At 33.1% G+C, this 27,546-nt stretch overlaps 2 protein-coding genes across 2 annotated transcripts; both read left to right on the top strand.

Annotated features, from left to right (window-relative positions):
* Positions 1–4,812: 4,812 nt before the first annotated feature.
* On the top strand, positions 4,813–9,416 carry LOC134705167 (uncharacterized). The gene is made up of 4 exons (XM_063563920.1): positions 4,813–4,973; positions 8,293–8,358; positions 8,768–8,888; positions 9,253–9,416. The coding sequence occupies exons 1-4, from the start codon at positions 4,941–4,943 to the stop codon at positions 9,306–9,308; spliced, it is 276 nt and encodes a 91-aa protein (XP_063419990.1). The 5' UTR covers positions 4,813–4,940; the 3' UTR covers positions 9,309–9,416.
* A 1,620-nt stretch (positions 9,417–11,036) lies between these two features.
* On the top strand, positions 11,037–26,717 carry LOC134705794 (uncharacterized). Its single transcript, XM_063564510.1, has 5 exons — positions 11,037–11,043; positions 12,043–12,209; positions 15,932–16,159; positions 25,770–25,923; positions 26,604–26,717. Exons 1-5 carry the CDS (start codon positions 11,037–11,039, stop codon positions 26,666–26,668), a joined length of 621 nt encoding a protein of 206 aa, XP_063420580.1. The 3' UTR covers positions 26,669–26,717.
* The last annotated feature ends 829 nt before the right edge of the window (positions 26,718–27,546 follow it).

The raw sequence follows: 27,546 nt of genomic DNA on the forward strand, positions 1-27,546 counted from the left end.
TGATGGGAAATTACTTTTTTTTTGCTTAGTTTCCAGTTGACACAAAATTTATTTATTCTCTTTACATTTAAATACTAGCTTAAGGAATAACTTGGAACTGAGAAATATGTTAAACGAATCAACTGTCTAAATGGTCTAGTGCTTTTACCTACTTACCCCGATTCCTCAGATGAAACTTTTTGTATACTAGATAACAAAAGTAAGGCACCACCTCCATTAATTTTCTTAGGGGTAACACTTTCTGTTGCATTTAACTTTACCAAAAACAAGTGAAATTTGTCAAAATTTGGAAAAAACTTTTCTGTAGTCATTAACATCAAATTTTGTAAAAGGGAGAATTTTCATTATTTTAAATTTTCAACCTATTTTTTTTTATTCTAAAAAGAACAAACAAATGTTTCAAATATTTGAAAACTCAAGTCTTGTGTATATCTTATCACATCAAAACGAAAAGAACTTTGGTTTTCAGAATCTCAATCATTTATGGTTTTCTGAGGAGTTCGTGTACTGAACATTTTTATTTACATGTCACAAAAGACAGATTTTTTTATAATCACAGAGCAGTCATTTCCTGTCACTGAATATAGGGTCACAAAGGTCATATATATAAAATATATATATTACAAGTTATAAACAATGGTAATAGTTTATTGGTCTGATCGGAGGTCAAGTATTTTTACCCAAGAATGTTAATGGTGAATGTCTGTACTCAACTTTTTCAAACAAAAACGGTGACAGGAAAAAGATGACCACAAAATTGAATTAAGGAAATAGTAAAACAACATAAAAAAATTCGACTGCTTATTAATTTGCTTGAACAAAGTATATTGATAGAAGTATATAAAAAATATGTTACGGTAACTATAGCCAAAATCTTAAACACCGGGAACGAACTATTATGGAAATTTCAAAGGCATGGTTTGTGAAAGGATAAGATGAACGGCTCTTCAGGGATTGAACAATAAAAGCATGCTTGGTTTAACAGTATAGCACATGTTAAAATGTTCTAAAATCGAAATTTCTTCTTTAACAAATGCTTAATGAATATAAACAATGTTGGATACTATCATATGCTGTACGTTGAAGAAACTATTTGTTTACGTACGTAGGTGACTTGCTGCATCGTCAGAATGTCTCCCCAATGCTAAAAATATTGAATTTCCCTCTTTCAACTAGCACTTTAAATTCCACATCTTTATCACAGTTGATCCACGTTGCACAACCTACCTCTTTTGTCGATGCTTATTTGTTCTCGTTATCAAAATGGATAAAATATTTGCCACTGTGTTTATAAAAAAAATACAACAACCAATAATTACATTAGATATATGTTTCATTATAATACGTTATTCTGATTGGCTAACTGCACATCACGTGTTATTCCTTAAGCAGTTGTATCACACAATAATACTTTTCATTCATGATGACACGAGGGCCCATAAAAAAGTGCACAAGTAAATTAAATAAAAACTTGATGTAAATCGTGTTTTCAAGATCCTAGCTAAAAAATATGTAATTATAAGTATTCAATGATTCTTTTTGTAACTTCATAGGGTTGTAAAAGCGTTGACCGTGCGCACATTTTTAGAATAAAGCGCGGAACAAAATGTACTTCGATCAACGCTTTTACACCCCCAATAAAGTTACACAAAAAAGTTGTTAATCTTTGTGTCATTTTGGTCTTTTGTGGCGGATAGTTGTCTCATTTTATTCAAAAACTAAAAACCCAGACATAGTAGCGCTGCAAGAGACCAAAATCAACAACAGCATTGCAACCAATGAATTAATTCCAGACACATTGGGCTATGATATATACCGCAACGACAAAACAGGCAATAGGGAGGCACAATGTTACTCATCAAAACACACCTTGACTCAGCACCTGTGAAGATCCTCGAAAATGGATCAGAATTTATTTGGAGCAAAATAGAATTGCAAGGAAAACAGCATTACATAGGGAGCTGGTATAGACCACTTTGGATCAAATACAACTTCTTAGGGACCAAATGGATAAAGTCAAGAAACTAGGAAAAGCAAAAAAAAACAACCATGCATTCACATCTTGGGCGATTTTAACTACCGTAAAATAAATTGGCGGACAAAGCTAAATAAAGATACCAACACATGCCTTAATGGTAGTGACGGCCAAGCATTCGATAGACATACTAAACGAAGCTAGTGCTGAACAACTCATCCTATTTCAAACCAGGGAAAGTAATACACTAGACCTTTTAATAACAACATTACCAGGGCAGTTCACAGATATCCACTCACCTGATCGGTTGAGCGACCACGACATTGTCATGGGTACTCTGCGATGCACACTGCCAAGAAAAATAAGACCAGAAAGGACCTCTTACCAATACTCAAAAGGAAACTACAATCAGATGAGAGATGACTCATGGGACTTTACCAGAGACAAATACTTCAACGGCCATCAAAACAACAGAAATGGGGAAGAAAACTGGAACATGATAAAAGAATTCATACTAGGAACCACCAAACTAAATGTAGCAACTAAAATATTAAAAGGAAACCAGTCAATACCATGGATAAATAATAAAATCAAGACCATAATAAAGCGAAAGAACAGAACACATGCCAACTATAAAAGAAACAACAGCATGAGAATAAAAAGAAATGGCAAGAATTAAGACGCAATATTAACAAGGAAATTAAATTAGCCCACAACAACTACGTCAGCAACTTAATAGGCGATATAAAACAAGACTAAATCCTTTTGGAAATATATCAACAACCACAAAGCAGACAAACAGGAAATACCACCACTTAAGACTCATGATAATAAGACCGCCGATACAGACCAACAAAAAGCTGAGGCATTGAACACCCAGTTTACAAGTGTATATACAGAGACAGAATATAAATCTATTCCATACCAAACTCCTCCTGTAGACAAAATGATAAGCATCATAGTAACAACCAAGGGAGTAGAGAATATACTAAAAAATATTGATGCATCAAAAGCGATGGGCCCTGATGGTATACATCCAAGAGTACTCAAAGAACTGGCACCTAACATATCAGAGGTAATGGCTCACTTTTTCCAGCAATCCATCGACAGAGGAACCATCCCAGACGAATGGAAAAGTGCTATTATATGCCCCCTATTCAAAAAGAACGACAGAACCATCCCAAGCAATTACAGACCAGTTTCCCTAACATGCATCACTTTTAAATTACTAGAACACATCATTTGCTCAAACCTAATGCAGCACTTTGAAAAACACAACATCCTAAATAGCCGACAACATGCATTTAGAAGAAGACACAGCTGTTTAACACAACTTATCAACGTTATACATGACTTTTAAAAAGTAAACTTCACAAATATGGCGTGCCCAAAAACATCTTGAATTGGATTGACGCTTTTCTATCTACAAGATCTCAGTGTGTGATAGTAAATGGAGTTAAATCCAAAACATCATCAGTCCTATCAGGAGAACCTCAAGCAACGGTTCTTGGTCCAATCCTATTTCTGGTCCATATCAATGACATAGCAGATAACTTAACATCAGAAATTAGACTGTTTGCAGACGACTGTGTATGCTACAGAGAAATTAATACTGAAGATGACTGTGCTGAACTACAGAAGGATATAGATACCCTTGGTAACTGGGCGACAGATTGGGAATGAGTTTTCAACCAGTTAAATGCAACATGATGACATTGAATCGCAAGAAGAAAACAACATCATTTAAATACACCTTGAAAAATACCGAACTCCATTTTTTAACATCAATATCTAGGAGTTAACATCACGAATGACCTACACTGGGGTACGCACATAGAGGAGATATGAAATAAATCTAACAGGACATTAGGTTTACTAAAAAGAAACCTATCCGCATGTCCACTTGAAGTTAAACTCCAGGCCTATAAAGGACTGATACGACCTCTCCTAGAATATGCAAGCACTGCCTGTGACCCACATCAATTATATCTCCAAGACCAACTGGAAAATGTACAGAAAAGAGCGGCTAGGTTTATAACATCAAACTACACTGATTACGAACTAGGAAGTATGACAGCGATTTTAGATCAGCTACAATTACCCTCAATAAAAGACCGTCGTACACAAAACAGATTAATTCTTTTCTGCAAGAATATACACGGTCAAGCAAACTTACCATCTGACCAACTGAAAAAAACCATCCCGTACAACCAAGAACATGCACAGTCAACATTTCCTCAGACTTCAAACAAAAACAGACACGTTAAGATACAGCTTTATTCCAAATACCATTAAAGACTGGAACCTACTACCACCGGATATCTTCACCAAAATTCAGACAGCAGAAGAACCAGCTAAAACATTTAGTGAAATTGTAAGGGGGGGGGGCAACTTAAATAAATAACTTGACGCACGCGCGGTGTATAAATATACTTGGATGTATCACCGTAAACCTATCAAGATCAAGATCAAGATTGGCAATCATACCACATCTTCTTTTTTATATATTCAATTCTTAAATAAACCGTTGGTTGATATGATTATTCTAAAGTTTGATTTTGTAAGTTATCTTTATAGACTTCCCCCTTATAAAATTTAGTTACAATAGAGTTCAAATTATTTTGTAAATATTGTTTTCCTTTTTGGATATTTTTTTCTCAACATCTACAGCGTCATTTCCCTATTTACTCAAACGTTTTTTTCCTTTGTTTACCACAACCACTGAAATTACTCAACAAAAAGAATATTCTTTATTTAATAATGAGTGATTGACAAAATGTCAATATTACATAAAACATTATTATACATGTAACCCCTTATACGTCAATCGCGGAACGATTTGACATTTCACAATGTTATAAGAAGCGAGCGATCATTAAACTCTGATATAAACATATCCATAGGGTGTAGTTGATAGTTATATTGTTTCAGTCTTTCGTGTGTGATTAGCAAGTGCAGAACCATCATGTTTCGTTCTCTGATTTTAGTATTGACCATTGTAAGTATTAAATTTATTTAAATTTTCTATCTTTAAACGACTAGTCCATTTTAATGTTTAATTTAATATCCTTAAAGCATGATTTTTGCGTACAATTTTCGCAAAAATATGAAAAAAAATAATTTGTATTTTAGAACACCAACATATGATACCAAGCGTAATCTTATCTAGTAAACACCGCGCTCAAGTACGTCCATTATTCATTTTTCATCTGAAAGTCGCATGGGATAGTTTTTGATTCATTTTTCATCTGTACGTCGCATGTGGTAGTTTTTGAGTCAGATATGAATTTTTTTTTAAATCAAATAGTTTTAAAACTGTGAATTTGCAATAAAAATATATCAAGGTATACACAAATCTTGGGCTCCTTAAAGTACAACGATTATATTTCTATAACTTTACTTTTCTTTGGATTTCCCTAAATTATATCACAAGTCTAACAACGTTTTTATCTGTTAATACATCTTTTTGCTGTTAAATGAGTAGGATTGCGGGTTGTCTAGAAAGCGCTTAGGGCGCTCGAAATTGTTCAAAGTTTTATTTGTATTATACATATTATATAAATCTATAAATGCACACCATGCAAGTTTTGGAAATAACCTATTCGTTCGTGTGTAATGTTAAAGTATAACAATTAATTGTACATACCGCTATTCCACTTTACAAATTAACTAATAATATCAATGATATGCAAGATAACCCCCAAAATTAAAAAGTATGAGCTTAAAGTAGCAAGATGAAAACAAATTAAAAAATTCAGTTCTTATCAAAACCATATTTTTAGGCTAAGAAATTAATTTACATCCTCAGACGAGCTAGTTATCGTCCCTTATATTAAATGAGAACCTTTTGTCAAATTTCTATACGCCTTCCCCCTGGATAAAGATATAAATCGTGTGAAGGGTGCACAATGCTCTCTAATCTATAATTATTAACCCCTGCAAAAACTATTTGATGGGTTTCTGGGTGACTGTTTCAATGCTAAATCTATGTGTATATCACACATATCTTTTTTTTGTGCATTTTTGAAAGTAATGGTCCAAATTTCCTACAATTCACCCCAGTCGATTCACTGCAGAACTTACTTAGGTATATGACTAAATTGTTTGCGTACTGGGTGTGCATGGACTATTGCAACTAAACGTTAAGCAACAAGAAACAATCATCCTTACGTATATGTGTATGAGCTTGATAATTATATAAGTATGTTGCTTATCGATTTTGCAGTTTAACTATTATTGCGCGTTTCGAAATGAGAGAATATCTTTTAAAAGATATGCAACGAAAAAAAGTTTAATTTATTAGCACAATAAAATAAACTTACTGTGCGTATTGTTGTGCGTTTGTTTTTTCTACATTGGCTAGAGGTAAAGGAGAGGGTTGAGATCTCAAAAAACATGTTTTACTCCGCCGTAATTCTGAGCCTGTTCCAAGCCAGGAGCCTCTGGCCTTTGTCAGTCTTGTGTTATTTTTTATTTTAGTTTCTTGTGTATAATTCTGAGTTTAGTATGACGTCAATTATCACTAAACCATGAACTAGACTAAGTATACATACTTGTTTAGGGGCCAGCCGAAGGACGCCTTCGGGTGCGGGAGTTTCTCGCTACATTTAAGACCCATTGGTGTCCTTCGGCTGTTGTCTGTTCTATGGTCGGGCGGTTGTCGCTTTGACACATTCCCCATTTCCATTCTTTATTTTATTGGTTAATAAATTATATTTTTAATATGTTTTCAAGACAAACTCATGTATGTACTGTAAGGGTGAAAATCATAACAATAACGAGACAATTAAATTTCTTTCATGTTCTATAGATACATATTTATTTTCAATCAATCACATTAGAATGCAAGATCATAAAACTAATGCATAAATCATTCCCAGTAAACAACTATAATCTTGATGTAAGTGATAGGTTCATGATCTAGTACAGAGAATAGTTTTACTATAAGACACCAAGAAAGTAACGGCAGACAGTTCTCAGGGGGAGCACATACAACAATTTGTGGGAGAGGGGGTTGGTTCTAGATACATCATTTCCTTTCTTCTCAGTGTAGCTACGCATGCTTTTTATTTCGCGCGAAAATTATTTCTACTTTTGCACTTATTTGTTTGCTGCATTTTGTGTTGCAGAATATTAATTTTCATCCTATCTTGTGCAAAATTATAAATCATTAATTCTTAATAGAACAAAATATCTAACTAACTCCCAGCTCCCTTCCCTTTAGAAATCAAATGGTAGTTTCCTAAGGAAAGCCATTTGAATGTTTTGTCTTTAAACTTTTGTATTTGGACAGCTTGTTTTAAATAGTGAACTAATTGCACTGGTGTACAATGTACAAGCCATCCTATGTAATGATCTACAATGATCTACATGAAGCATCATATTTTAGTCCGTTAAGCAAATAAACTAAGTATACCCATATCGAAAACATATCTTGTAGATTTGTTATACATATTGTAGTACACGTGTATTTAAATAGAAATTAATAAAAATTACGGACATTTAAGTTGAGTCTAGTATATTGTGTTGTCATTTATGCTTCAATTGTTAATTTAAATTGTTGACATATTTTATCATGTTAAAAAACATGTTTCCTTCTTTCATTACAAATAAAAGCATATAAAGAATACATTAACAAATTGTTTGAACACAATAGTGATGTTTGACCTTAACTTTTAATATGTTTAAAAACTTACACGACCACATGAAGGAAAATAAGGAGAAATTAATGTGAATCATTGTTCGAAAATACGTGTAGAATAAGCCGTAACATTAAACAGTTACCTAAATAACACGATCTTTATATATATATTTTTCATATATAATATATTAATTTTATTTATTTATTTTTTTTGGGGGGGGGGGGCTTAACCATTCTTATTTCCTCCAAAATAAAGGGACATTATTTCCGATTTGCAAGAATTATAGAATAGTTGGTCACGGGTTACTTGATTGTGGTTACTTACAGTTCAGTGGCAAGTATATTATACAAATGCAAGGGCGATAACAATTTAATCAATTCATCAAGTAGTAGGTCATCGCAAGATGTTGGGAATGGAGGGCGGTAGATTTAGACGTCCAGTAATATACGGGGTTTCAAATTTAAATCTCAACATCGACTCTATTCTAAACAAAGGAGCTGCATATTTGGTACCATTATTTTATGTTCTTCATTATTGATGTTATTTGAAGGTCTTCAAAAAAGGATAAAATGTATTGTAATATTAAGCAGAACAAGATTATGTATATATATAAGATTTGGCTTAACAGGAGATACTATTGTTCAGCAAATGTATTCTGGTTTTTTCTACTTGCAGTGTATTCTTGCCACAACTGGTTTCCATTTACAAAGTGATCCAAGTATAGTAAATAGTGTCTGTACGGTAAGTCGAACAAAAATACTTAAAATACATTTTACAAAATATATCTATCCATAGTATTTTTAAAAAATCTTAATATACGCATTACAAAGAAGAAGGCTAGCGACATAAACAACTTATCGAGTTCGAAGAGAAACTGACAGTACTATGACGGAAAAAAACCCAGCTGAAAACATGCAATAAGCTGAATTAGTTAACATCTATAATGAGGGGCATAATTCACCGACACATATATTGATCTATTGAAGAATGGGTCCAGTTATATGTTTAGATATACGCTGTTCGACATGTGACTGAAATGGTGGAAAAAATAAATTTGGTGTACAGTACTAAGTTCAAGGTACAAGACAGTCGAGTTATGCTGATATGTTTTATTATTGAAATAATAATAACAAGGTTTTTACATTTTTAGCAACAAGTTCGACAGATTTGCAGCTATGTAGGTCTGGAATGTCGGGGTAACCAGAGATTTGATGCCGACCAACCACACGCAGTTTGTGACCACCCTGGTAGAAGAACACAAGGCTATTCACGTAAGTAAAATAAGCAGAATGATTTGGTATACGGAATGATACATACCGAGGGTTGGGAATAACATTGCACTACATTCTAGGAGGGTCTGGAATAAAAAGTATACCTTTGAGAAATGGAGGATAGAAGAATTCCCGGTCTATCTCGAAGCATAAGGACTCGAAGCGCATTTGACATCATTTTAGTTCAGTACACATTAAAACTTCACCTCAACACCACAATCATATTGTGGAATCAAGTAATCTCAAATTGCATTACTATAAATTACATTTTATGCATGCGTGTGTGTATGTATGCTATTTAAATTGGAAAATGAATATATTTGGTAATGACATACACTATTTTTATGATTTATTTATTTTTCAGCACAAGCAGTTTACCAGTACATAATGCAACAGAGAAATACCAGTACTGGACGATGATCATTTCACCTACAATAAAGGCTAACGAGAGAGTTGTTGGCAAACATGGCAGTGGACTTAAACAAAAATAATTAAAAAAAATTAATCCAAATAAAATGTTAAAATATATACATTTCTTTTTTATTCCTATGCCCAGTGTGTATATCCGCCAGAGTAAAAAGGGGGAAAAAGAGAGAACATACGAGGGAAGCACTCATAAATCAAAAGTTAAATAGAAAGAGACAATACTATGACCAGAACAAAACGACAATAACAAACCATCAAATACTAGAAAACTAAATTGTGTCTGTGCAATACGAACCTTACCAAAAAACGATAGTTATTTGAAGTGCTCCGGCAGGATGAGCAGTTCCTACTCCACACGAAGCACCCATTGTGTTGCTTAAGTAAGAAAAATCAGTGGCGTTAGCTTACTACGTAACAATAGAGAATATGAGGCCTGAGAATTTAATAATTGAGTAATTTAATCCATCAAAGTCCAAATGGCTAACTATATGTCACCTGTATTTCATTGGGTATTCAAAACATTATATATATCTGATCATCTAAAATATGTTTCGACAAAAAAAAAGGGGGTCATCTATGACTACTTAAAGAAGAGGTGTATATGGAAGACTTGTTATCATTCCCAGCACTAATATGTACTGGATCTCTTACTAAATGACCAGGGAGCGTGCAGGATATAAATGATTTTCTTATCAACCATACTTTATACATCCCGCCAGAACCAGACATAAGTCCCTATTGTACGTGTCTTTCGGACTACCAATGTCCAAGAAAAAAATACTTGTGAAAAAAAATAGACAGAACAAAAATCTCGTGTCGTTTTTATATTGATCCTTCTTTGTCTGTTGGACTATAGTTCATATGTTATTTGTGTTTTGCACATTAAAAACTTGAGATTTGTATAATGTAAGAGGCCTAAATATAACTTTCTGTGTCGATCCTATTGCTTGATTTATTTCAATCTGTTTTTTTAAGAGTTCTGGTACATCATGCAAACTGAAGTCGATCCTGCACTATTTGCGGCATCCGTAATTCTTGCTCATGTATTATTGTCATTTTATTTATTTTCTTTTGTTACATCTTTTGACATCGGACTCGGACTTCTCTTGAACTGAATTTTAATGTGCGTATTGTTATGAGTTTACTTTTCTACATTGGCTAGAGGTAAAGGGGGAGGGTTGAGATCTCATAAACATGGTTAACCCCGCCGCAATTTTGCGCCTGTCCCAAGTCAGGAGCCTCTGGACTTTGTTAGTCTTGTATGTTTTAAAATTTTAGTTTCTTGTGTATAATTCGGAGTTTAGTATGACGTCCATTATCACTGTACTAGTATATATTTTTTTTTAGGGGCCAACTGAAGGACACCTACGGGTGCGGGACTTCTCGCTACATTGAAAACCCATTGGTGGCCTTCGGCTGTTGTCTGCTCTATGGTCGAGTTGTTGTCGCTTTACCACATTCACCATTTCCTTTCTCAATTTTATCATGTAACAACAAATCCGGTAATAAGTTGAATTCGTTAGGTTACATTCGAGAGAAATCGGATGGGATTGTGTATGGTGACGAAAATTGAAGTATGTTCAGTGCACGATGTTTTGTCGGTATTGTCAACATCGCAATGTCAACTTTAAAGTGTCGTTATTGTGTTTACATTCTATCCTATTTTTATGTTCTATACCTTTGTGTTTACATCGTTCACATCGTATATTCATGATGTTAACAATGTCGTGTAAACATCGTGTTTATGTTGTATATCGACCCTAGAACTTTCTGTTTACATCGTTGAAATCGTATGCATCGTGACAATATCGTTTTTACATCGTGTTTATGTTGTATTTTTAGAGTCTATACTTTTCTGTTAACATCGTTCACATTGTATATATCGTGGAGTTGACAATATCGTATCAACATCGTGTTTATGTTGTATATCGACTCTATAACTTTCTGTTTACATCGTATATATCGTGATGTTGACAATATCATTTTTACATCGTCAAAATTGTAAAGATGTTGTGGAACAAAGGTTTACCTTTGTGTTTACATCGTTCACGTCTTATACATCAAGATGTTGACAGTATCGTGTCAACATCGTGTTTATATTGTATACAGAGCCCATACCTTTCTGTTTACATCGATCACATCGTATACATCGCAATGTTAATAATATCGTGTCAACATCATGTTTATGTTGTTTATCGACTCTATAACGTTCTGTTTTCATCGTGATGTTGACAATATCGTTTTTATCTCGTTTACATCGTCAACATCGTATAAATAATGTGTACCAAGTCTATACCTTTGTATTTACATCGTTCACATCGTTTACATGGTGATGTTGAAAATATTCGCATTATTTTTTTTTATTCATTAATATTATTCAATAAAGTCTGTAGATTCATGTATACAGTTTGCATTTTTATGGGTTTTTTTTTGACAACAATATAAAAAAAAATGATGGTATGTCTCTTACTTGACACAAAAAAGTGTTAACATTGTTTATGTATGGCAATGTATACAATGTAAACACAATTGTTTTTTTTTTTAAATTGTATACATCACGATGTTAACGATGTAAACACTATATAAGGGTTCAAACAATGTACACGATGTCGACACACCACCGTATAAACATCGTATACATCGCGATGTTAACGATGTCAACGATGTAAACGAAAACGATATATAAGGGTTTAAACAATGTAAACGGTGTTGTGTCAATCGTTTTCAGTCACGTCTCAGTGCTTACAGTTGAAAGGACATGCTGGATCAGCTCCTGATCACCCGTTGGCCACAACATGTTACGCTGCTCAGATGGCTCAACGACAAACTAGTAGGCTTAAGACGTCCCTTACAGTAGACCCGCGTCAGCGACACTCTGAAACCTATTGTGGATGGGTGAGTGTCACATGCTGCCTAGACGTCCAAGGGCTGTGTGTAACGTGGTTTGTCAATTGTAAACTGTACAATTGCAGTCATCTACTACAGAGTCAATGTTTCGTCTACCAATTACACATCGTCGTGGTTAGCGGACTGCCCTGAAAACAACCATTGTGGAGTATCAACTGGAAACATAAAAAATAGTAAACAAACCAAAATCAACTCAGCAAAACCAAGATGGCCGCTCGCCAAAATTGCACCTTCAACCTGTTCCTGACCCACTGCAAAACTAATTAAATGCTCACAAAACGACTTCGGGCACCGAGCCGACCGTGAGAGAGCTGTATAGCCAGTCAATGTCGTTAAAAACTTCCATTTGTTGTTAAGCAAGAATCTCCTACCTTTCGATATTTGAGATCTTCATGCCACACTAAGATAATCTCATTCGACTAACAATGAACATCATTGATCACTACACTGCTAGGTCTAGGTAGGAGTTTCAACATTTGGACAGACCAGACAGCCTAAATTGTGATGAAAACTATATATAACTATAAATACTATGAATTTTTACAGTTAAAAAAATTCTCGTTTCACCATGAGAAGACACCCGTTCTTTATATTAATACCTGCAGTATATCATATAATGATACATTTTTAATGTTTTATAGGCTGTGTCAATACCATCACGTTTGAAAATAATAGGAGAAAAATGTTTTAATTGCAATTATTTAGCCATAACATACATGTCATATATATACCAACTTCTATGTATGTTGGTGTTTGTTTTTGTTTGTGTTTCTTTTGTTCTTTTGCAGATCAGTGTTTTTGTTGTTCGGATATTTTCCTCCTAAAGTTGATGTGTTTGGCTCGGTTTGAGTTGTTTGTAACCCGGATTTGTTTTCTCTTTATGGTTTAGGACTGTTGAACAGCTGCCTTTATATAGCGCGGTATTTGCTCTTCCACAGTCATAACCCAAACAGACACGAACTTTAAATTGACCATTTATAAATCGAATTTAAAATCGAAGAATACATGATAAAAGAAAACTTAACTCTTGATTTGACACATTTTAAAGATTGTACTTTTGTATGTCCTTTTCCATGTCCATACCCATGACTACTATAAAATCTAATTTGAGAAGATCAAGCCGAACAAGTTATTATCTAATTAAATGTTTTGAACGGTCGATACAACTGCAGAGTTGTTACACCGGTCACCATGAGTCATACCGAGTGTGTTCGAGTAAAACATTTCCTAACATATAAAAACATCTCGTTCATCCTCCGAAATATATGAGGAACTAAGTAACCTGTACATAACAAGCTTTATTTTCAGAATAAAAACAAATATCACAGAAAATAACTTTGTTTACATATGAAATATTATATAGATGACAGAAAAAAAGTCTTTAAAAAAATACACTCATTACTAGTGGTATTCAACAATTAAGGATCTATGTTTGGATCAATCCTGTTTGTTATCTTTACTTACGGATTACCATCTTGTGCATAGTATGTTGTATACATATTTGAAGATGATACAAAACTAAATAGAGCTTTAAACAGGTAAATTGACCATCTTGTGCATAGTATGTTGTATACATATTTGAAGATGATACAAAACTAAATAGAGCTTTAAACAGGTAAATTAACAACACCATAAATGACATTAATAGTATGTTGAAATGTTGTTAAAATGGATTTTACGTTTCCATCCAGACAAATGCAAACTACTAGCAATTTCTACCAAACACAATACTGGACAAGAGAGCAAGTGTAAAATGTTGACAAACGGTGGTCTGACACTACACTGGAAACAGTCCAATCAGAGAAAGATGTAGGAGTAACTAAAGACTCCAAATTGAAATTCGACAAATACATACCGACACGAGTCACCAAAGCAAACCAACTAGTAGGAATTATAAGAAGAACTTTTAAACATTAGATTATAAAAACGTCTGTCTACTATCTAATTCGCCGGTCCTCATCTTGAATATGCTTGTAGTGTATGGAACCCGCACGAAAAGAAAGATATATATAAAGACAATTGAAAGCGACCAACGTGGAGCAACAAAAATGTTACCAAACCTTGAAAATCTGCCATACGAAGAACGGTTGAAAAATCTGAAAATTCCCTATTTTAAAATTTAGAATGCTAAGAGGCTACATGATAGAAACCTACAAGATAACATCAGGGGTTGTAGTTTGAGGGTAACAGAATGCTTTTTCACTCGTAGCACTAGCTCGACGACAAGAAGCAACTCGATGAAATTGGCAAAAATAATAGAAGCAGACTAGACACAAGAAAATACTACTTTACTTATTAACCGAGTAGTGGAAGTATGGAATAACCTCTCAGATATCGTAGTGACTGCAAAGAATGTAAAGATTGTTTAACACCGTCTAGACACGCATTGGAAAGAACACCTAGGTACATTTTTTAATATTTACATGTAAATCTCAAGTTTCACCATCATTGTGCATGAGGGTAACTATGTTGTTATCGTTTTCTCCATACCATTATATTCACAAAGGTTATCGGAATAAAAATAAATATAACACTGAATACGGAAGTATAGCAAAAGTGTATTAAGTGATTTTGAAACAGAGTAAAATATAGAGGAGCAGGATCAGTTTGATCTCCTTCATTTGAAAACACTTTGGTATTAACTGAAAGAAAACTAACTTTGCATACCTGGTTATCCTCTTGAAGTTAAAATGTGTTCATTCAAGGCTTGGTGGAATCTCTGAGTTATAAAAATCGGTCATTCAAGGCGTATAAGAATTTAAAAAAAAAAAATCCCCATTCTATTTCCTTGCTAGAGGATTGTCTGGTATTACGTCAATAAAGATTGTTTACAATTTAAATAAATGACATAAAAATATATGTTATTAATATTTGTATTAAAAAAGATAAGTTATTCTAATGAGTTCGTTCACCTTTCCTTTTTTTATTTTTTTCTAATTTAAAAAAAAATCACAAATCCTGTATTAAGCGGCATGTAAATGTACTTATTATTATTCTACCCGTTTCTTAAATTTTATATTCAAAATAAATTCATAATTACTTAAAACAAAAGCTCCGCGAATAAGCGGTTTCTTACGTCAATCATAATGGATCATTTGTCATGTCAACCTCAAATTACAAATGATTTACTTCTTACTTTATAACCTTTACAATCCCATTGCAGCCACAGTATATATAAATGAATGAAATAAAAAAAAAAAACATCAAGATAAAATTGACCTTCATACAATAAAGACTTTATACTCTCCCAAGTCGGAAAAATGGTAAGAACTTTTTTTAAATTATCAATTCTTATTTGATAACATACCATAATACTTACATGTATATAGTCAAATAATAGATAACATTTTGACTTGAATTGACATCGAAGAGCACAGAAAGTAATCTGAAATAGGTTTAATTTAACCTCTAGACATACCAAAACAATAATGTCTTATTCATATTTATATAACAAACAATTTTACCACTAAAATTAAGGGTGAAAACTCAAAAGTTGACATATGGCTTTGTTAAAGGAGAGGGATACACCATATTTTCAAAAAAAAAATGTTCAGATCTGAATAATAGTGCCGTTAAAAATTAAAAACAATGCAATGTAACGCTGAGCTCGGTGTCCTGTGGCTGCTGTTTGCTCTTTTGTCGGGTTGTTGTCTCTTTCACATATTCCTCTTCAATCTCAATTTTATCATGGTTTTTTTTTGGTTTTGCAGAAAATAGAAGTTTTGGTGTGTTTCCTGTTTTGTTTAATTGCTTCATGTACATCACAATGGTCCGGGTCAGGTGGAATATCACATGGTAACAATGGACCCAAGCTAAACCTTGGTCTCCATCTTACCAGAAAAAGATGGAAATTCAGCGGATCAGGATCAACCAATTTTGGGGGTAAATGGAATGTGGGTCTCAAGGCTACTTTCAAGTTCAAACGATCAACGACATTGGTAAGTATATTGAATTAAAACATATGTTTTATCTGGGACTATTATGCAAACGTTAGTATAATAGTCCCAGGTGTAATCATGGTGTAATACTACCATCAGTGTCTGTTTTTTCGATTGGTATTTTTCGCAAATAATTCTCCATGTGATATATCTATTTATCATACCACCCTCCCTTGTTAAGAGTGACTGAGTCTCTGTTTTAGACATAAATAGACAATAACTGTTTAGTGTCTTTAAATATCAGCTGTATTTGTACGAGGTTAAGAAATATGCCAGCTTTTAGCTCTTTCTAGTCGAGTACAAATACAGCTGATATTTAAAGATATTAAACAGTTAGTGTTTTTATCCTGCAATTAATGCTGTATATCATTTGTGTTTCAAGGACACAAAACACATGTTTTGCATTTATTTTCGATTTGAAATCCCTTGAGGCCTGTGTAGTATTACGATACAGTTATCACACATTTAACTGAACACGGCTCGCAAAAAAAGAATCTCGAATGGTCCACAATAATACATCGCTCAAAGTGAATAGTTATCTATTTTAAACATAACAACTAAATTCAAAAATAAAAACAAATAACAAAACATTTTCCAATTTGAAACAGGAGTGTGTAAGTTGTCATACGCTTCATACTCGACATTCAATAAACATGACATTGTTGTTTTTGTTACACAATCATACACATTCAAGTTTTGAAAATAAACTCATCATAGATACCAATTTAGTAAACGACAGACGCGCGTTTCGTCTACAAAAGACTCATCAGTGACGCTCGAATTCAAAAAAGTTAAAAAGGCCAAATAAAGTACGAAATTGAAGAGCATTGAGGACCAAAATTCCTAAAATTTTGCAAAATCAACTTAGGAAGAAAATAATGTGTAAATAGTTCATTCATAAATATAACAATATCAATGACAATTCATGTCAGCACATAAAGTGCTGACTACTGGGCTTGTGATACCCTCTCGGAAATAAATCTCCACCAGCATTGGCATCGACCAAGTGGTTGTAAATAAACTCATCACAGATAAAGGACTAAAATTAGTATACGATAGACGCTCGTTTCGTCTACAAAAGACACATCAATGACGCTCAAATCCAAAAAAAAAATAAAAGGCCAAATAAAGTACGAGGTTAAAGAGCATTGTGGACCAAAATTCCTAAAACTTTTTCCAAATACAGCTAAGGCAAACTATGCTTAAGGTAAAAAAAAAGCCTTAAATAGTATTTCATAAAATTCAAAAATAAGTAAACAGTAAATTTATAAATAAGATAAAATAAGATCAATGACAATTCATGTCAGCACAAAAAGTGCTAACTACTGAACTAGTGATACCTTCGCGGAAATAAATCTCCACCAACAGTGGCATCGACCCAGTGGTTGTAAATAAACTCATCATAGATACCAGGACTAAATTTAGTATACGACAGACCCGCGTTTCGTCTACAAAAGACTCCTCAGTGCATACGCTCGAATCCAAAAAAGTTAAAAAGGCCAAATAAAGTACGAAGCTGAAGAGCATTGAGGACCAAAATTCCTAAAAGTTTTGCCAAATACAACTAAGGTAATATATGCGTGAGGTAGAAAAGCCTTAGTATTTCAAAAAATTCAAAAATCTGTAAACAGTAAAATTATAAATATAACAATAACAATGACAATTTATGTCAGCACAAAAAGTGCTGACTACTAGGCTTGTGATACCCTCAGGGAAATAAATCTCCACCGGCAGTGGCATCGACCCAGTGCTTGTAAATAAACTCATCATAGATACCAGAACTAAAGTTAGTATACGCCAGACGCGCGTTTCGTCTACAAAAGACTCATCAGTGACGTTCGAATTTAAAAAAGTTTAAAAGGTCAAATAAAGTACGAAGGTAATCTTTGCCTGAGGTAGAAAAGCCTTAGTATTTCAAAAAATTAAAAAATCTGTAAACAGTAAATTTATAAATATATTAACAATATCAATGAAAATTTATGTCAGCACAAAAAGTGCTGACTACTGGGCTTGCGATACCCTCGGGGAAATAAATCTCCCGACCAGCTGTAGCATCGACCCAGTGGTTGTAAATAAACTCCTCATAGATACCAGGACTAAATTTAGTATACGCCAGACGCGCGTTTCGTCTACAAAAGACTCATCAGTGACGTTTAAATCCAAAAAAGTTAAAATGGCCAAATAAACTACGAAGTTGAAGAACATAGAGCATCGATAGTTGTCATCGCTTAATTGACTGCTGTTCTTGTGTGTATGTTTTCATAAAATTGGTGTGATTCTTATTGCTTTAAAGAAATGTTTGAAATCAAACAGAACGTATAAAAGAAATCGTTAAGTCGCATTTGATACGTCATTGGAATGAGACTGCAATACACGTTCTGAGATCACGCAGGTTGATACGATACTCAGTACGGTAGTGGGCGGAGCTTTTGACCGATATCTGTATATAGTATATATATACAATATAGAGATATCTGTAGGGTTGTATCTGTACAGTAGAACACCCAATTGCAGGAAAATACATATACACCGTATAGATCGGGTTATTCTGAAATTGGCTTTTTTTGCGATTACAGAATGAATTGGTCACGGAAATGATAACTTATATACTAATACTAGTAGTTCCTACGTCGTGTAGTAATGGTCCTGTGCTGCTGTGCATTTAAAAAATGTTAAAATCGAGCACCGGGTGTGGGGATAAATAGCCTCTCATTATACCAGGATGGGAAAGGCAAACCCAACATGTTTTTGCCATGGCATCGTCAATTCGTTTTCGCTCATGAGTTTGTTTTCCACTGAATTTCGTGAAACACCACTTTTATTGAAAATTCATACATATGTAACAACAATCATAATTCCGAAAACTTCGAAGACTCCCGGTTCGATCAAGAATTTTAACATATGTTGGTATCGTTCCTGGAAAAGTGAAAATAATAAGCCATAAAATTGAGAATGGAAATGGGGAATGTGTCAAAGAGACAACAACCCGACCAAATAAAAAAACAACAGAAGAAGGTCACCAACAGGTCTTCAATGAAGCGAGAAATTCCCGCACCCGGAAGCGTCCTTCAGCTGGCCCCTAAACAAATATATACTACTTCAGTGATAATGAACGTCATACTAATTTCCAAATTGTACACAAGAAACTGAAATTAAAATAAAACAAGACTAACAAAGGCCAGAGGCTCCTGACTTGGAACAGGCGCAAAAATGCGGCGGTGTTAAACATGTTTGTGAGATCTCAACCCTCCCCCTATACCTCTAACCAATGTAGAAAAGTAAACGCATAACAATACGTACATTAAAATTCAGTTCAAGAGAAGTCCGAGTCTGATGTCAGAAGATGTAACCAAAGAAAATAAACAAAATGACAATAATACATAAATAACAACAGACTACTGGCAGTTAACTGACATGCCAGCTCCAGACTCCAATTAAACTGACTGAAAGATTATGATTTCATCATATGAACATCAGGCACAATCCTTCCAGTGACTCAATATTAACGCCAAAATATGCAATCTGTAATGACTTGGCAACAGTATCGTAATTATATCCCTTCTTAATAAGTCTATTCAAAGGTTTTGTTAGTTTCTGAGGGGAATACTAACACCTTTGTGCTTTATAAAGAATATTTCCATAAAAATTGGATGTGAAATACCTGAACGTATAAGAAGTCTGCATGTTGAGCTATATTTACGAATGATGTCCTTATACCGATGATAAAATTTAGTAAATGTTTTGACTAGTTTGTGATATCGAAAACCCTGGTGTAATATTTTTTCAGTAATACCTAAATTTCTCTCGTTAAAATCTAAAACATTGTTACATACACGAGCGAATCGTATAAGTTGAAATAAACACCGTAAGATGGTGACAAGGGAACGTCACCATCAAAAAATGGATAATTAACGATAGGAAATGAAAAATCATCCCTTTTATCATAAATTTTAGTATTAAGCTTTCCATTAGTGATATAGATAACAAGATTGAGGAAAGGGCAGTGGTCATTGTTAGTATAAGCTTTATTTAAAGTAAGTTCAACAGGATAAATTTCATTAATATACATACTGAAGTCGTCATTATTGAGAGCCAAAATATCATCCAAATATCTAAAAGTATTATTAAATTTGTTTATCAGATGTTGTTTCGATGGGTCTTTGCTTATTTTTGTCATAAATTGTAACTCATAACAATACAAAAACAGGTCCGCAATAAGTGGTGCACAATTAGTCCCCATTGGAATTCCGATAATCTGACGATACACGGAATCCCCAAAGCGAACAAAAATGTTATCTAGTAAAAAAAATTCATGGGCATATATAGTATCAAAGCATGTCCAATTAACATAGTTTTTTTGTTTATTGCTACTAAAAAATGACCTAAAAGAGTTTGAACATATATATTCTTCAGAGAGATATATAACCTTCCGAAAACTATAATTATATATCAATATACTAAATAAATAAATGATTGGGAATACGTTAAAGTAATAAAAAGTCAAGAGAATTTCAGAACGCAATTTGGTTCCGAACAATATCTATCACGCTTTGTGCATGCAGACTCCACGCGGCCTTCACGTGATTTTACTATTTTTAGAATAATTGCATAGTAACCAAATGCACTTGATTCAACCTTTACTAATTATGCAACATTTTGACCTGGTCTTGATTAATGTCCTATAATAAGAACCCATGCAGCTTTCACCTGATTCTCTATTTATAGAAAAATGTCAGATTAACCTGTCCATATGAACTTGTTTGATTCTTATCATATTATTTATATGGAGCGCCTAAATAAATATCTTATGAACAGAATTTGTAGTGTCAGAAGTTATATTAATTTATTTATGGCATCTTAAACTGTAAATGCATACTATACGCTTTTATACCCCAATATAAAAAAAATTGAGGCTAATAGGGTGGTAAAGTATAAAGAAATTTAAACAAAATAATTGAACAAAAATAAAGAATACAAACCAATGACATGATAATGGGAAGAATACAGAAATTCGCGACTTCCATCGAAACACTCTTTAAGCAACAGTTGCTTTAAGCTCATTGGTGAAGGTCGAAAATGCTTCATTTTACATATTTTTTAAAGCAACTTCTTCATATAATGCATTTGGTTTCGCTCATTGTTGAAGGCCGTAAATACTTCACTTTTCATATTTTTTAAACAAATTCTAACTAAATATAATGCATTTGATTTTTCTCATTGTTGAAGGCGGTGAATGCTTCACTTTTCAAATTTTGATGTGTCCATATCAACGGCAGACATTTTGACCTTTTTCAAAAGAGATGTCAAAAACATTTCACTTAAGTCTGATATTCTGTCAGAACATGCTACTTTTACGTTGTTCCCCCAAAGGTTTCACTTTTTTTGCTGCATGCAAACTCCAAGCAGCCTTTACTTGATTTTCAGAATTTTGAGATTGAAAAATCCCGATGTATCCGAGTAATTAAGAACAATCCCGAAACAACCGAATGAACTTTCGTCAGGCTTTATTATATATCAATATACTAAATAAATAAATGATTGGGAATACGTTAAAGTAATAAAAAGTCAAGAGAAATTCAGAACGAAATTTGGTTCCGAACAATATCTATCACGCTTTGTGCATGCAGACTCCACGCGGCCTTCACGTGATTTTACTAATTTTAGAATAATTGCATAGTAACCAAATGCACTTGATTCAACCTTTACTAATTATGCAACATTTTGACCTGGTCGTGATTAATGTCCTATAATAAGAACCCATGCAGCTTTCACCTGATTCTCTATTTATAGAAAAATGTCAGATTAACCTGTCCATATGAACTTGATTGATTCTTATCATGTTATTTATATGGAGCGCCTAAATAAATATCTTATGAACAGAATTTGTAGTGTCAGAAGTTATATTAATTTATTTATGGCATCTTAAAATGTAAATGCATACTATACGCTTTTATACCCCAATATAAAAAAATTGAGGCTAATAGGGTGGTAAAGTATAAAGAAATTTAAACAAAATAATTAAACAAAAATAAAGAATACAAACCAATGACATGATAATGGGAAGAATACAGAAATTCGCGACTTCCATCGAAACACTCTTTAAGCAACAGTTGCTATAAGCTCATTGGTGAAGGTCGAAAATGCTTCATTTTACATATTTTTTAAAGCAACTTCTTCATATAATGCATTTGGTTTCGCTCATTGTTGAAGGCCGTAAATACTTCACTTTTCATATTTTTCAAACAAATTCTAACTTAATATAATGCATTTGATTTTTCTCATTGTTGAAGGCCGTGAATGCTTCACTTTTCAAATTTTGCTGTGTCCATATCAACGGCAGACATTTTGACCTTCTTCAAAATAGATGTCAAAAACATTTCACTTAAGTCTGATATTCTGTCAGAACATGCTACTTTTACGTTGTTCCCCCAAAGGTTTCACTTTTTTTGCTGCATGCAAACTCCAAGCAGCCTTTACTTGATTTTCAGAATTTTGAGATTGAAAAATCCCGATGTATCCGAGTAATTAAGAACAATCCCGAAACAACCGAATGAACTTTCGTCAGGCTTTATTATATATCAATATACTAAATAAATAAATGATTGGGAATACGTTAAAGTAATAAAAAGTCAAGAGAATTTCAGAACGCAATTTGGTTCCGAACAATATCTATCACGCTTTGTGCATGCAGACTCCACGCGGCCTTCACGTGATTTTACTATTTTTAGAATAATTGCATAGTAACCAAATGCACTTGATTCAACCTTTACTAATTATGCCACATTTTGACCTGGTCGTGATTAATGTCCTATAATAAGAACCCATGCAGCTTTCACCTGATTCTCTATTTATAGAAAAATGTCAGATTAACCTGTTCATATGAACTTGGTTGTTTCTTATCATGTTATTTATATGGAGCGCCTAAATAAATATCTTATGAACAGAATTTGTAGTGTCAGAAGTAATATTAATTTATTTATGGCATCTTAAACTGTAAATGCATACTATACGCTTTTATACCCCAATATAAAAAAATAGAGGCTAATAGGGTGGTAAAATATAAAGAAATTTAAACAAAATAATTAAACAAAAATAAAGAATACAAACCAATGACATGATAATGGGAAGAATACAGAAATTCGCGACTTCCATCGAAACACTCTTTAAGCAACAGTTGCTATTAGCTCATTGGTGAAGGTCGAAAATGCTTCATTTACATATTTTGTAAAGCAACTTCTTTATATAATGCATTTGGTTTCGCTCATTGTTGAAGGCCGTAAATGCTTCACTTTTCATATTTTTTAAACAAATTCTAACTAAATATAATGCATTTGATTTTTCTCATTGTTGAAGGCCGTGAATGCTTCACTTTTCAATTTTTGCTGTGTCCATATCAACGGCAGCTATTTTGACCTTTTTCAAAAGAGATGTCAAAAACATTTCATTTAAGTCTGATATTCTGTCAGAACATGCTACTTTTACGTTGTTCCCCCAAAGGTTTCACTTTTTTTGCTGCATGCAAACTCCAAGCATTATGCATTTGATTTTTCTCATTGTTGAAGGCCGTGAATGCTTCACTTTTCAATTTTTGCTGTGTCCATATCAACGGCAGCTATTTTGACCTTTTTCAAAAGAGATGTCAAAAACATTTCACTTAAGTCTGATATTCTGTCAGAACATGCTTCTTTTACGTTGTTCCCCCAAAGGTTTCACTTTTTTTGCTGCATGCAAACTCCAAGCAGCCTTTACTTGATTTTCAGAATTTTTAGATTGAAAAATTCCGATGTATCCGCGTAATTAAGAACAATCCAGATACAACCGAATGAACTTTCGTCAGGCTTTATTATATATCAATATACTAAATAAATAAATGATTGGGAATACGTTAAAGTAATAAAAAGTCAAGAGAATTTCAGAACGCAATTTGGTTCCGAACAATATCTATCACGCTTTGTGCATGCAGACTCCACGCGGCCTTCACGTGATTTTACTATTTTTAGAATAATTGCATAGTAACCAAATGCACTTGATTCAACCTTTACTAATTATGCAACATTTTGACCTGGTCGTGATTAATGTCCTATAATAAGAACCCATGCAGCTTTCACCTGATTCTCTATTTATAGAAAAATGTCAGATTAACCTGTCCATATGAACTTGATTGATTCTTATCATGTTATTTATATGGAGCGCCTAAATAAATATCTTATGAACAGAATTTGTAGTGTCAGAAGTTATATTAATTTATTTATGGCATCTTAAACTGTAAATGCATACTATACGCTTTTATACCCCAATATAAAAAAAATTGAGGCTAATAGGGTGGTAAAGTATAAAGAAATTTAAACAAAATAATTAAACAAAAATAAAGAATACAAACCAATAACATGATAATGGGAAGAATACAGAAATTCGCGACTTCCATCGAAACACTCTTTAAGCAACAGTTGCTATAAGCTCATTGGTGAAGGTCGAAAATGCTTCATTTTACATATTTTTTAAAGCAACTTCTTCATATAATGCATTTGGTAGCTCATTGTTGAAGGCCGTAAATACTTCACTTTTCATATTTTTTTAAACAAATTCTAACTAAATATAATGCATTTGATTTTTCTCATTGTTGAAGGCGGTGAATGCTTCACTTTTCAAATTTTGCTGTGTCCATATCAACGGCAGACATTTTGACCTTTTTCAAAAGAGATGTCAAAAACATTTCACTTAAGTCTGATATTTTGTCAGAACATGCTACTTTGACGTTGTTCCCCCAAAGGTTTCACTTTTTTTGCTGCATGCAAACTCCAAGCAGCCTTTACTTGATTTTCAGAATTTTTAGATTGAAAAATTCCGATGTATCCGCGTAATTAAGAACAATCCAGATACAACCGAATGAACTTTCGTCAGGCTTTATTATATATCAATATACTAAATAAATAAATGATTGGGAATACGTTAAAGTAATAAAAAGTCAAGAGAATTTCAGAACGCAATTTGGTTCCGAACAATATCTATCACGCTTTGTGCATGCAGACTCCACGCGGCCTTCACGTGATTTTACTATTTTTAGAATAATTGCATAGTAACCAAATGCACTTGATTCAACCTTTACTAATTATGCAACATTTTCGAATAATTCTCTAGAAAATATTTCAATAGGTTCTAAAATTTATGTTGTAAATATAGTACACACTGCAGCTATTAATAGATAAATAAAAAAATAACTTGTACCCTTTAATACATCCAATCACAGCGTTCTTAAGTTGACTTCCTACGCCCTGTCTTGGGTACACAAAAGGCCAACCTAATGCTGGGAAAATGTAATACTACCGTTTTCCCTATACATCAAACATCATGAAATTGAATATTTTTTCAGAACTATACGAATGAAATTATAATAGATCCAAATTTTATTTAGATTGTACTATAAAGAAACCGAAGTTTTTTTTCGATTTATTTACATAAACTTATTAAATCAGCTGCAGCATTACTATTATATGTAGACCTTCATTGCATAAAACAATGGAAATAACATTGTATATTGATATAAACGATCAAACTTGTAGTAAATATATATAAATAATATACATGTAATTTTAATTTTTTTTTTTTTCAGCCAATGTTTTATCTATCTATCAGAGCCAATCCATGTAGATTTGAACTTTACGACCAAAACAATGATGGTTTTATAACTGAGGAGGAAATTCATGCTATATTTGAGAATGAAACACTAACACGAACATTATTCCAGGCTTTGAGTGGTGGAAAAGGTAAAGGATAAAGTCAGATACATGTTGCTAATTAAACAAATTCAAAAACAAGTGTTTATCAGACAGACATGTGTAGTATTTTTGAAATAATCTCGAGGTCTAAAGTGTAGGAGTCTGATTTATAAAAATTTTAGTAGAATTTAACAGAATAACAAGACAAAATAAATTTTACCATTACTACAATTTAAATCGCATTTATTTCAACTTTAACAGTGCTAATGAAATTTTAGTTTTTGAACAATACACAGCTTTCACAACAGCGACTTGTCAACCCTGATGCGAAAATCATAAGCACGGTTATGATCTTTATCACGTGATGAATAACGATAGTATACATGACATGGGGCTAATCCTATTCGATAATGACTGAAAATTGATGTTGAAAATAAAAATAGTATCATCGAACTCATTGATATACCCTCGGGATATACCACATCATTGACTATATAAACTCCGTGAATGGTCAAACAATGTTTGCATGTCACATTGTGTTATTATATAGTTTTGGTATCTTCGTGTATTTTTAAGGGCCTTATTATGTACTAGTATCTCAGTATCATGGCTTTATCAAAATATTCTCTTTTCTATATAATCAATTTTCAAAATTTGTAGGAATGAATTTCGGCTAATTTTTAAAAAAAAATGGAGGATAAAAATTCACTTTGTTTTTTTACTTGCAGATAATGGAGGGATAACTAAAGAAGTCTTCGACATTATGTCGCCTGCTGTTATTACAGGATGTTAGTGGTTACTATTTCGTAAGCCTAGATTTGTAAAACCGCACTGGAAATCCTACCGAAGAGCATTTTATCTCATCATTTAATTTGCAATATTTACAAACGAATGTCTTATTGATTATTTGTATTTTATTTTTCAATAAAACTCTATTCATTTTATTATATAAACTTATTTCTCTAATTATATGCCAATGTACACCTTTTCGAACCTATTGTATAAAAACATAACTGTGGCTCTGTATTTGACTGATCATTCAGTTTTCGGGTTTTAAGTTCTGGGCAATCCTGATTCGGGTTGATCAAAGGGTGTGATTCGGACGCATGAGGTTTGTAAAGTGTTGTTTTCATTTTTTGTATACCTATGTATTAATATTTTACTTTATCTCTTGTTGCTGATAGACTTGGGGTCAAACCGTGACCTGCTTACCAATTTTGCAAATATCTTTCGTTGGGAGGTAATTTTAAAAAATTGGGGTATTTTTGTTGCGTGTGTGTCTCTTTGGAATGACGTATTTTGGTTTGATATACGGGAGATGAATTCAAAGACTTTAAAATAAGAATTTGATGCTTCTGTGCCATGTCGAAGGTACACTGGAATCAATTGATCAACTAATAATAATTCAATTGATAAACAAGATTTGTTCACCAAGAATAAACATTTAAATATCAAAGAAGCTTTTCAAAAGAGAAATCAAGTCTAAATAAATATGGACATATAATGTCTAAATTATAACACAAAAAAAAACACAAACAACACTATCTATATGTAAATATTCGAAAAATTGTTGGTAGGCTATTTCACAGAGTCCCGGCCGCCACTTCGAATCAACGCCGCAGAGGCCATTGCAAACTATTAAATCGATGGAATAGTTTTAAAATTACTTTC

Source organism: Mytilus trossulus, chromosome 2, assembly GCF_036588685.1.
Source record: "Mytilus trossulus isolate FHL-02 chromosome 2, PNRI_Mtr1.1.1.hap1, whole genome shotgun sequence".
Lineage (NCBI taxonomy): Eukaryota > Metazoa > Mollusca > Bivalvia > Mytilida > Mytilidae > Mytilus > Mytilus trossulus.